The sequence below is a fragment of the Xenopus laevis genome, chromosome 3L, assembly GCF_017654675.1.
Source record: "Xenopus laevis strain J_2021 chromosome 3L, Xenopus_laevis_v10.1, whole genome shotgun sequence".
Classification (NCBI taxonomy): domain Eukaryota; kingdom Metazoa; phylum Chordata; class Amphibia; order Anura; family Pipidae; genus Xenopus; species Xenopus laevis.
This window is the reverse complement of record NC_054375.1, coordinates 150,983,716-150,996,115: the sequence shown is the minus strand read 5'-3', so window position 1 is coordinate 150,996,115 and position 12,400 is coordinate 150,983,716. Positions and strand designations below refer to the sequence as shown.

General features: G+C 43.5%; 1 protein-coding gene across 3 annotated transcripts in view; it reads left to right on the top strand.

The window, feature by feature from the left end:
- The window catches only part of dennd1c.L (DENN/MADD domain containing 1C L homeolog), a 29,332-nt gene extending 17,960 nt beyond the window's left edge, over positions 1 to 11,372 (top strand). For all 3 annotated transcript variants that reach the window (XM_041587308.1, XM_018253726.2, XM_041587309.1), the window contains 12 exons: positions 324 to 369; positions 525 to 626; positions 861 to 986; positions 1,754 to 1,855; positions 2,845 to 2,932; positions 4,529 to 4,569; positions 6,094 to 6,165; positions 6,293 to 6,349; positions 7,662 to 7,769; positions 7,950 to 8,008; positions 8,433 to 8,637; positions 9,920 to 11,372. In XM_041587308.1, the coding sequence (XP_041443242.1) occupies positions 324 to 369; positions 525 to 626; positions 861 to 986; positions 1,754 to 1,855; positions 2,845 to 2,932; positions 4,529 to 4,569; positions 6,094 to 6,165; positions 6,293 to 6,349; positions 7,662 to 7,769; positions 7,950 to 8,008; positions 8,433 to 8,637; positions 9,920 to 10,825 (1,912 nt within the window). In that variant the 3' untranslated portion in view covers positions 10,826 to 11,372. The remainder of the gene's footprint in view (positions 1 to 323; positions 370 to 524; positions 627 to 860; positions 987 to 1,753; positions 1,856 to 2,844; positions 2,933 to 4,528; positions 4,570 to 6,093; positions 6,166 to 6,292; positions 6,350 to 7,661; positions 7,770 to 7,949; positions 8,009 to 8,432; positions 8,638 to 9,919) is intronic.
- The last annotated feature ends 1,028 nt before the right edge of the window (positions 11,373 to 12,400 follow it).

Sequence of the window (12,400 nt, the reverse complement as noted above, 5' to 3'; positions counted from 1 at the left end):
TCCATTAATGCAGTCCTCACTGTGACAGCCTGCATTCCCGACATTGTAAGCCAATCGTTGGGCCCCATGATCTGATCAGCCCGATATCGCCCACTCAAGGTGGGCAAATCGGGGCAAGATCCGCTTGTTTGGTGACCTCTCCAAATGAGCGGATCTGCCCATGTATGGCCACCTTGAGTTAGTTAGTCTCTATATATCCAATTCCCTTTTTTTTACTCAACTTAGACCTGCCTGTCTTCTCATTCCATATTTTGAGTCTGAAGCAGAATAATATACTGTTTGTTTATTAAGTTTATGTTACACTTTTTTCCTTCTCATCTCAGTGCCCCTATGCCTTACCTGATCGGAGTTCACAGTAGTCTGATGGAGGTGAGTTTATCCCTTCAACAAATCACAGGTCAAATAACAGTTTTTACGAAGAGAGGTCATGGATAATAATGACGATCGGATCTAGTTTTTCCAAATCCTGTGAGTGGAGGTTGGAATGCCCAGTGCCCATTCTCTATATGTTGGTTCTTTTGCAGAAAGTGAACATTAAGAGCCTGGAAGATGTAGTGATATTTAATATGGACACGAACAACTTGGAGACTCCATTCAAGGACTTGGATAATCTCCCTCCTCATGTGGTAGGATAACTTCTCCCTTATACTTCTGAGAACTACAATTCCCTACTGTCTCAGCCGTTCTATGAACTATGCTCAACATCAGATTTATTAGCTGGAAACTGTCTTAAATCTCTGAATACAGTACTTTATTGTTCGTCTCCTTGATTTGGCTCAAATGCTCCTTAATTATTAAATACAACAGAAGTACATATTAAATGCATCAGAGATGACTGGGTTGTACTATTTCTATTTCAGGTTTCTCTACTAAAGCTCCGACTCAAAAAGCCGTGTGCAGTAATGGGCGATGGGGTGTCTCATGTGTTTCTCAAGGCACAGGCACTGCTGTTTGGGGGATACAGGGATGCCCTCATCTATACTCCGGTAGGCACGCTTTTCTCTTCTTCTATATCTTTATTTGGAGGCTAATTATTGTCTGCTTTGCTCTTATTGTCTATATTTGAATGCCATATTTTTATCTGAATATTGACTATATATATATATACTGTATAGTGTAATAATTGTTAGAACTCCATTTTATGTTTAAGCTGTAGCACTCCAGGGTTGAGGGTTAGGCATCAGTTGTTTGCCCATCTCTGAATTATGTTGTTCTCCCCTATTCAGCTGGGTGCCCTAGCCTTCCTGCAGGGACACGGAATGTTCTTTTCTATTACGAACCCTTATTACATATTGTAATGGGAAAACATGTTTTTTTCAAATAGCTGGAAAACTGACAATATGTCTAGCCCCATGTCAGATTTTAAAATTAAATATAAAAAAATCTGTTTGCTCTTTTGAAAAACAGATTTCAGTGCAGAATTCTGCTGGAGCAGCACTATTAACTAAGGAGCTTTGAAAAAAAACATGTTTTCCCAAGACAGTATCCCGTTAGGATGCAATTAACAGCAATCCATGTAATAAGGGTTCGTAATAGAAAAGAACATTCCGTGTCCCTGCAGGAAGGCTAGGGCACCCAGCTGAATAGGGGAGAACAACATAATTCAGAGATGGGCAAATACTGGAGAGCTACGGCTTGAACATTTAAGCACCAATAGAACTTTATCTGGCACTGCTGGCCAACAGCTCTTGAACTATTTCTATTTGATTCCTTTGGTTTCCTCCACTTTGATATTTAAATCTCCTCTGTACAGGGCCAGGCAATATGTTTCTGCCAGGAGTCCTTTCTGAATCACAAGTGCAGCGCCATGAGAAGCTTCCTGCAGAACGCCATTCACCTCCAGCTCTTCACTCAGGTCTGACAATCAGAAATGGACTGTGGCCAATATGGGCCCATGGGCTTATGTTCCCATTTATTTGCCTGTGGTCAAAGGGTATATGAAAAATTTGACTATTTCTTTACAGGTATGGGACCTGTTATCCAGACTGGTCGGGACCTGAGGTTTGGGATCTTTCTGTAATTTGGATCTTCAAACCTTAAGGCTGGTTTTGCTTCCAATAAGGATTAATTATATCTTAGTTGGGATCAAGTATTATTACACAGAAAAAGGAAATCATTTTTTAAAACTTGTATTATTTAGATAAAATGGAGTCTTTGGGAGACAGCCTTTCTGCAATTCTGAGGGTTTCCGGATAATGGATCCCATACCTACACATTTACACTTTATTGCACATTGTTTGCAGGTACACTAGGGGGCCGATTCACTAACTTCGAGTGAAGGATTTGAAGTAAAAAAACGTATAGTTTTTTGGGCTACTTCGACCATCGAATGGGCTACTACGACCTTCGACTACGACTTCGAATCGAAGGATTCGAACTAAAAATCGTTCGACCATTCGATAGTCGAAGTACTGTCTCTTTAAGAAAAAACTTCGACCCCCTAGTTCGCCATCTAAAAGCTACCGAACTCAATGTTAGCCTATGGGGAAGATCCCCATAGGCTTGGCTAACTTTTTTTGATCGAAGGATATTCCTTCGATCGTTGGATTAAAATCGATATTCGACCCTTGGTGAATCGGCCCCTAGGTGAACATTTTTGTGTTTTTTAGGAAGCAGCAGTCCAACAGTCACAACATCCAATCAGCAGTTTGCTTTTAGTAACATAACTGCAGCAGATTGACGAGAACTCACTGCTGATTGGTTGTTAGTTTACCATTAAAAAAAATGGCACCTCTTTTTGAGAACTTGGCTTGTACGTTAGCTTCTAATGTTTCATTACCCCCCTTGTTTTACACTTGCCTCTCACAACCACGTGTTATTAAAAAAAAAGAAATATTTTCACAGTTTATAGACAGTCGCCTGGAGAAGTTAAACGCTGGGGTCGGATTTACGGATGCATTTGAACAGGAGATTACCAACTGCGGCCTCTCCGGTGAGTCATTATTAGGGACAAAGGGAGGCATTTATAAACACTGCTCCAGGGCAGTAACCCATGGCAACCAATCACACGTTTGATTTTTAAGGATGCACCAAATCCAGCATTCGGTCAGGATACGGCCTTTTTCAGCAGGATTCGGATTTGCCGGAATCCTTCTGCCTGGCCAAATCGAATCCGAATACTAATTTGCATATGTAATTTAGGGGCTGGGTGGGAAATCACGTGACTTTTTGTCACAAAACAAGGAAGTAAAAAATGTTTTTCCCTCCCTACCCGTTTTGCATATGCAAATTAGGATTCAGATTTGCGAAGGATTTGAGGGGTTCGGCCGAATCCAAAATAGTGGATTCGGTGCATGCCGACTGATTTCATTGTTCATCCTGCAGCTGTATGAAAAATGCTAATCCCTGATTGGTTGCTGTGGGTTACTGGTTGCAAAGTTTTCCGGTTTTTATAAATGGGCCCCCAAAGTGTCACCTACTGAGGTATGTAACAAGCACTGTTCCACCATATGATCATTCCCCAGCAGAGGGCGATATACAAACACTGCTGTACTTAGCCCTTTCTCTGACATTAATCCCTGAGAGATGGGCGCGCAATAGTCTCTGCCACTCTCAGCACTCAAGCTCCTTTAGGATCATACATCCCTCTATACAGCTGCTTTATGTTGAACAGCATCGTCGGACTGGGGGGGTGGTCTGTGCCCACGGGGGCTGCCACACGGGCCCCGTTACAAATCCAAGTCTGTCCCCCTCTCCTGCGCCAACTCATACCTTCTTTAACAAACGTTATTTCTTCATGCGTCGGGGGAGAGGTCGGGCTCTGCCAGCAGCTGCAAGTGGGTCCAGGCCGGCAGGGCCCACGAGAAATGGGGGCCCACTAGGCTTTTTCCCAGTGTCCCGTCGGGCCAGTCCAACCCTGTTAAACAGTCAGATATGAAAGGCAAAAGTGCCCCCTACTATTAATAGTAAACAACATTTCTTTGCATAAAACATTTCATTCTAAAGCAAATTGGGAAGGAAATTGTATGTTTTATTCATCACTCTATGAGACGATATAAAGATACATTTACTTTATTTCTGTTGGCTGTACTTGTCATATAAGCAGGACCGCCATCAGAAATCGCAGGGCCCCATACGACAACATTACCTGGGCTGCGCCCACCGCAAGCCCCGTCTACAGGCCGGCTCTCCCCACCACACAGTAAAAAAACAAAAAAAATATTGGTGGCTAGGGTTCCCACATGTTAATAAAAAATTGGTGTATAGGACCCCACATGAGAAAAAAATTGGTGGCCAGGCCCCCCCATTATAAGAAAATTGGTGGCCAGGGCCCCTTAAACGTCCATGCTTTCCCGAAGTCAGCAGCTCTCAGAAAGATGGGGGGCCCGGCTAATCAAGTAAGTGTGGCGTGGCCAGGCCCCCCTTAACCTCGGGCCCCCTACAACTCTCCCCCCTGTCCCCCCCTGATGGCTGCCCTGGATATAAGCCCCTAGGACAGGGGACACAGTGCCCAACAAGAATAATTCATGGGAATCTCGTGTATTAGTACAAAAGTCAAGCACTTAAACGACTCCTATTTGACTTGCAGGAAACTCAAAATCCTATCAGATGTGGCTGGAACACCTCAAGGTACGGATTCCATCTTTGCCAAAGGAAAACTTCATCTTTATTTATTTACATACCCCCCCCCCCTACATTTGCTGTAAAATATGGGAAATGCTGCAGCGCTGACACTAACCGGAGCTCCCAATTTATTCCTAGGCCGGCTACAGGCAGAGAATGGGTTCCATTCAGAAACCCAGAGAGAGAGTTTTTGTCTACTATGCCACCAGGTTACTAACGTTTCTTCCAAGCCCGACTGGTGCATAATGCTATTTGGATAACAAGCCCTAACTGTCTATTGGTCCAAGAGCAACTTGCTTTACTCATCTAGCCTTGCCGTAGCTGCTGCCCACTAGCTAAGTATCCCCCTTGTACCCCTGGGAAAACATGATCCCTCAAGCACACCCTCCAGCACTAAGTGAATCGAAATGATGGTCCTTTTAATAAAAGTGACAGTAGCGTAACCAGATGTTACTGGGCCCCAAAGCAAATTAATTTTAGGGCCCGCATCATATCCATTGTCCTGTTTTACCAATATATGTTGAAAATGCTCTTTATTTGGGCCTCATGGCGACCCCTATACCTCCTGGGCCCCCCTGCATTCACAGGAACTGTTTCATCTATAATTATACCCCTGAAAGTCTATGAAGGTTTTCCTTCATTCATCCAGGTCATGGTATATCTAAGTAATTCTAAAACAACTGGACTTGCTGAGTAATCATAGAAGACTTTTCACTACTCATCTGAGCAGCCAAACATCTTTAATGATTACTCAGCAAGTCCAGTTGCTCTAGATATACTTCTTCTAGATACGACCCTGAAAGGCATATGCCCAGGGCCCACCAAGAAAAGGAAGCCCACTATGGTCCATTTGTTCTCCAATATGATTATTGGAAAAAACATTCAATAGAAATGACTTTCCTTGTTGTGCCCCATACAGAGGTGGACTGTGAGGTTCTTCTTAAGGAATTCAGTGGGCTGTTTGCTCTCCCTATTGTATTAGGTGTCCATTCAACAGAGCTTTGTTATAAATTGGGGTGTACAGTTCTTTTAATATTATAGCAGTAAGGGGAACGGGATACACATGGTTCCATCTAGAAGCAGGCCAGGTAATGTTCTTAACTCTATAAAAGTCACAGTAAGCAGTACAGGGTTGTAGAGTGCTAAAGAGATATTTGGTGGTGGCCATGTTGAGGAACACATCATATTGAGATAGGACAGGAAGGTTGGCTTTGAAACTTTTGCAGTGGCTTAGGGTAAAATAAGGAGAGCTATGGTTCCATCTGACCCATGTAGACTAGAGGTACAACAAGAACCTCCATTTGGGCAGTGTGACCATGTTCACATGATATGCAGCTCAATGGTCATTGACTAAAATAGTTGAAACCCTTAAATGAAGAGCAACCAGTTGGCGTTGGCTCTACCCTTTATGCATCATCCTTGTACTGTCCTTGTACGTCATTCTTGTTCTGTTGTGTAGTGTTGTAATTAATTACTGTTGCGCATTGTTGTACTAAAGCAATGACTTGAATCTCTGTGTATTTCATCTAGAAAGGAGGTGGCTCCCTCATAAACAATGTTAAGAGTCGCACACACCCAGCTGTCAGGAACATGCTGAGATATGTGAGTATCTGACAGTCCCATTGGGATCTGAGGATATAAGTGTAGGATCTGAGCAGATGTGGTAACACCTTATTGTCTATCCTCCTGTCTATGTCATACTTGGGCTGCTTTCCAATGGATCCCTCAGGCCAAAGGACAGGCAAAGACAGGTTTACAGGGAATGAGATCCCGCATCAAACAAAAGGTAAGAGCCAATGAGGAAGCATTCTCTGGGGTGAAGGTAAAATACATGCAGTGTATCTAGTGCATTTACTATTAGTTCATAAGCCACTAGTACAGTTATCTTCAATGTACCAGTTGTAAGATATTCTTATGGACAATATCAACATCGATGTGAAATATTAATATTAGTCCATAATAATACAATAACTGTGGGTTCTAACTGAAAAGATGATTTATGTATAAAATCAAACACACTGACACAATTACAGAAAATAAGAAGCCATAATATCTCCTCCTTGTCTCCACCTTGAGGTGGACAATATCGGGCTGATCCGATCGTGGGCCCTAGGGCCCAACGATCGGATCCTAACGATGCCTAACGGGCGGTCGGATCGCGGGACCGAATCAACGAATAGATGTGGCCGCGATCCGACGGGATTTTTTGTCCCATCCGATCGAGATATGGCCGACTTTCGGCCAGATCTCGATCGGTGAAGCCCGTCGGGGGGTCCCATACACGGGCCAATAAGCTGCCGACACGATCTGTCTGCAGCTTTTATCGGCCCTTGTATGGCCACCTTAACTTAAACAAGAATCAACATCCACAGTATGTAGAACAAGGAGAAAAAGGTTACAACAACTATACTAAACAGAATGCTCTAAACCCCTATAACCACACACATAAGTAATAACTGTCAATGATAAAGAGACACTGAGTTACCAGTCCTTGGAGAGCACGTCAGTCTCTGGGCCTGCAGAGTTCATGTTCAGAGGTGGACCCCTGTACACAAGGTCTGTTCCCCAAAACAGAACTCCAGACTGTACTTTGGACTCATCTTTTATACTGTTTTTAGAGTCGCACCCCACAAGACAACTGGCTAAACAGAAGCTCAAATGGACTCTTGTTTCTTGTTGGATGACATAACTTTCCCGCACAATATGTAAAGGAAGGCTTTTGAGATCCTGTAATCGCTTTTATGATAGGCTCTTGGCCTACTATAACGAGAACCTGTAGTTAGCCTTTATTTACACATTATGATGAAACTATTAAGTCACATATCACCACCTCAGGGCCAAATGTTTATCCCGAATACCCTGACACCTGGGTCTGTCTTTGTCTATGACTATTCTTTAGAGCCCAGAGACTGCAGATAACTGTTATGGCAACTCCCTGTCCCAGCATGTGTCCTTTTACCTGTCTCTTTGACATTAATATTTGACATTGATATTCACACCTAAAATATTATATACATATAAAATGTTCCTAGTGAGGCTTATTCCTAACACAGTGACCTGCATTGATCAGTCCGGGACCTTTTTTGTTTGCCATTCAGGACCAGTTTCAGCTCCAGCGTGGAGGCTCACTCCGTGGAGATGAAGGATCAACACATAATCACGAGAGGCTACAGAACAGATTGCCCATCACACAGCACTTTGGTCACGTAAGTCAAGGCCACATATTTTATGGCCACCATGGTCAATACACATACTTCATTGTCTAAGCTAGGCAAGATGATCATGGGTTCCATTGTTGGACCAGTTTCTTTCCACATCATCAGCTATATGCCAAGGTCCCTGAGTACACCAAACCAGTTTCCATCTGTTTTTTCTCATTGTTTCAGTCACGTCCTAGGAGACCAGGAAAGAAGTATTCAGACAGCAATTTATGGGACAGCGAGAGGTATGAGGATCATCTTTGTCTTTATTTTACAGGGCCACAGATAAAATGGATAGACTTTTCAAAGACTTTCTGCCACCTGAGCAAGCATCACCCAGCTGCTCCTTTAGTGTACACCATCATCATTGGCCTGTTACAGGGGTAACCCAAAAGTTCAAAATGTATATCTATATATTCTGAATGCCCCTAACAATGATGGACACCCAAACAGTTGTAAACTCCTGATGGCTGCCCTGGGGAGCCCTGTACTACCACTGGCCTTGACCTTGAGGAAATGACAGGGCTCCCTTTGTATGCTTTGGGACTACTGGTACTCTCTGTAATTGAAGGGAGCCATTGTCTTATTGCAGTAGTTGCTGTTCAAAAATTGTGGATTAGCAAAAATAATCCTTACTGCCCCGTGGATGTGACTGTCTTTTCTTCCCAGTTACCCCCAGGCTGAGAGAAAGGAGGAGAGCACAGCCATGCCTGCTGCTGAAGATGACTTCCCGCTGCTCCAGGAAAAGGGCATGGACTTGCTGGAGGAAATCTTTGAGACACTGAACACAAGAGCACCTGGCGAGGAACGTGCACTGTATGGGACCCACAGCCTGGACTTCTTCAATCTAGACGACAGCCAATACTTCACACGGGTGAGCGAGACAGGTCACATTGGGAACAACAGACCATGTTAGGGCAGCTTAAAGAAGTGACAGTTGTCTTTGTCGACGCTCTCTAAAAATGAGAAGGATTAGGTTCATTCAGAATGGCCTCTGTCTCTTGCCATGAACCTTTCTAGCCAGTGTGAGGGACATGTTATCCATATAGGCATTCATAGGCCACTGTTTGGGGAGCAGTTTCAGGGAGGGCAGCACACAGTGCAGCGCAGGGGTAGATGACTGGTTCATAAGAAGGCAGGAGTTCTACATTAAAGGAGAAGTAAAGTCATCCTGCACTTGGGGGTGCCAAATGTTAGGCTCCCCAAGTGATTGTATTGACTTACCTGAAACCCCGGGCTGGTGCTCCTATCAGCAGAAAACTGCACCGTTCAGGGGTTATCCCAGTGAGCACCATGGAGCGATCTTCTTCTGGCTTCTTCTTTCTTCTAATTTCCCAGGGTAAACGCATGCGCAGTTGAACAAAATAGTCGACTTTTTAGTTAAAGTTCGGATTTTTGTTCTACTGAGCGTGCAAAACCGCGCAAAGAAAGTGGAAGACGGAAGAGGATGCTCCGTGGTGCTCACTGGTATAACCCCGGGCCGGTGCAGTTTTCCGCTGATAGGAGCACCGGCCCAGGGTTTCAGGTAAGTCAATACAATCACTTGGGGGTGCCTAACATATGGCACCCCAAGTGCAGAATGACTTTCCTTCTCCTTCAACCTATGGAATGGCCAACCTATATTCTCTATACCTGAAAACTCCCTGTACCCCCAGATATCCTGTATTTGTTTAGCCCAGATGAAACCCGGCAACTTCCTGGTATGTGAATAGTTTCCTCATACCCTGACGATCAATGGATATGCCCCCCCCCCAGGCAGGATTGTATTCTAAGTTTAAAGACTATTTAAGGAGCTTAATTCTGCAATCAGCTATTGTTCATGCAGTTGTGCGATGGGGGGAAGGTTATATTTTGTTGATATTGCCTGTACCAGGGTATTTCCAAAACAAGCCTACCAGCTCTTCCAGAGCAGTGTAAATACAGAAACAGACGACAGGAAATTCTCATCAGTGATTAAATTAAATAGTAAGAGAGTGTTGCCTATACATAGACAAAGGATAACCCACATTCATGTTCGGGCAGGTCCCCATGCAGACACAGACACTAGATATAGTCGTACTGCTGGAACAGAATGTCACGCCTGTTGGGGCAGATCTCCAAGTAGAAAGTATGCAGTGTGTACATATCTATACATATCTAACATAAACCTCTCTTAGTTTCAGTCAATAAACCCCACAAGTGATGAAGACCTGAGTATGAGTCAACCCAGAGACTCCAGCCTTTGGTACCTGCAGGAAGAAGACGAGGAGCCTCCAGGCTTCTACAGTGAGTCCCCAGAAGTCACTTCACTATCTTCAGAGCCTCAAACTCCAGATATTGTCTCACTCAACACAGAAGACCCATCACTAACTGCTGAGGACACTTTGGTGACCTCACAGTTGACATCAATTACCAGTGATACTAAACCCTCTACCAGAGTGGCTACAGCACCCATCCTGGACTCCCTAACCACAAATTACATATCTCCAACTGCAGCACAAGCACCCGTAACCTCAGACGTCAAATCACAATTAACAGATAGAAGTTTACCAACAGTAAATGTATGTCCGTCAAACCTAGAGGTAACCACCAAGGAGACTACCATACCATCACCAGAGTCTGAAATTCCACCCACCACAAAAGAAGAAAGCAAGCCTGTATCTGGCCTACCAACTGGGCAACTGAGTGGGCGCTGTAAGGAGGAAAGGGAAACAAGTGGTGGCATCTCATCCAGTGCGTCAGGCCCCTGCGTTCGTGCAGCAATATCTCGTTTCCAGGCATTGGATTTGGACCCCAGGATGACATGGAAAGGAAATAGAAAGGAGGAAAATCAAACCCAAAGAGCGAAACGTTGGAATGACCAACAGCTTTGCAACATGCAACAAGCCAACAACCCAAATTCTATCAGCATGAATAGCACCCTAAAGCTCAACTTCCAGTCAAATAACATCCCCACATCCAGCACACAAAGAGGAGCCAATACCCCAAATGCTCATTCAGATAATATAATAACCCAAGAACCAGATGGTGTTTCGTCTTCCAAGCCTAAGGTCTCTGAGCTGAAGAAAAGATTTGAGACCTAAGAAATCGGCAATCTGTCATAATAAAACCCAGTACCCCTTCTCCACTTGCAGCCCTATTGCATTACATAATTTAGTACAATATATTTTATAGGGGCATTGGGAATGACAAGGACCTTCTACACTTTAAATTCCCTGATTTTACATTCTCTGAACTGTCTGCAATCAAATAAACATACAGCCCATTGTCTATAGCAGTGATCCCCAACCAGTGGCCCATGAGTAACATGTTGCTCTCCAACCCCTTGGATGTTGCTCCCAGTGGCCTCAAAGCAGGTGCTTATTTTTGAATTTTAGTCTTGGAAACATGTTTTGGTTGTATAGAGACCAGGGGTACTGCCAAACAGAGCCTCCGTAGGCTGCCAATCCACATAGGGGCTACCAAATGGCCAATCACAGCACCCAAGAACATTTTTCGTGCTAGTGTTGCTCTCCAACTCCTTTTACTTCTGAATGTTGCTCACAGGCTCAAAAGGTTGGGGATCCCTGGTCTATAGCCACAGCATTTCATGGCAATTTATAATATAAAGTACAAGCAGTGGATTACTGACAAAAGCCTATTGTATGTAAAGAACAATATTAAATTACACAGATATGCTTGTGTACAGTATTCGGCAATCATAAAAGCTTTAGACAAAAAAAAAATTGTATTGTAATATGATCCATATAAGGATATTTTCACAAAAAAATTCCTAAAGATGAAAGTAAAAGTTTTATATTTTTCTGAAAGCTCCTTTCTATTACAGTTATATTAAGTGCAGCTCCTCTGGGGAGGGATCCAGTAATATTTGTGTATTTATACAACTCCTTTCTATTACAGTTATACACAGTGCAGCTCCTCTGGGGAGGGATCCAGTAATATCTGTGTATTTATACAGCTCCTTTCTATTACAGTTATACACAGTGCAGCTCCTCTGGGGAGGGATCCAGTAATATCTGTGTATTTATACAACTCCTTTCTATTACAGTTATACACAGTGCAGCTCCTCTGGGAAAGGATCCAGTAATATCTGTGTATTTATACAGTTCCTTTCTATTAGTTATACACAGTGCAGCTCCTCTGGGGAGGGATCCAGTAATATCTGTGTATTTATACAGTTCCTTTCTATTACAGTTATACACAGTGCAGCTCCTCTGGGGAGGGATCCAGTAATATCTGTGTATTTATACAGTTCCTTTCTATTAGTTATACACAGTGCAGCTCCTCTGGGGAGGGATCCAGTAATATCTGTGTATTTATACGACTCCTTTCTATTACAGTTATACACAGTGCAGCTCCTCTGGGGAGGGATCCAGTAATATCTGTGTATTTATACAGTTCCTTTCTATTAGTTATACACAGTGCAGCTCCTCTGGGGAGGGATCCAGTAATATCTGTGTATTTATACAGTTCCTTTCTATTACAGTTATACACAGTGCAGCTCCTCTGGGGAGGGATCCAGTAATATCTGTGTATTTATACAGCTCCTTTCTATTAGTTATACACAGTGCAGCTCCTCTGGGGAGGGATCCAGTAATATCTGTGTATTTATACGACTCCTTTCTATTACAGTTATACACAGTGCAGCTCCTCTGGGG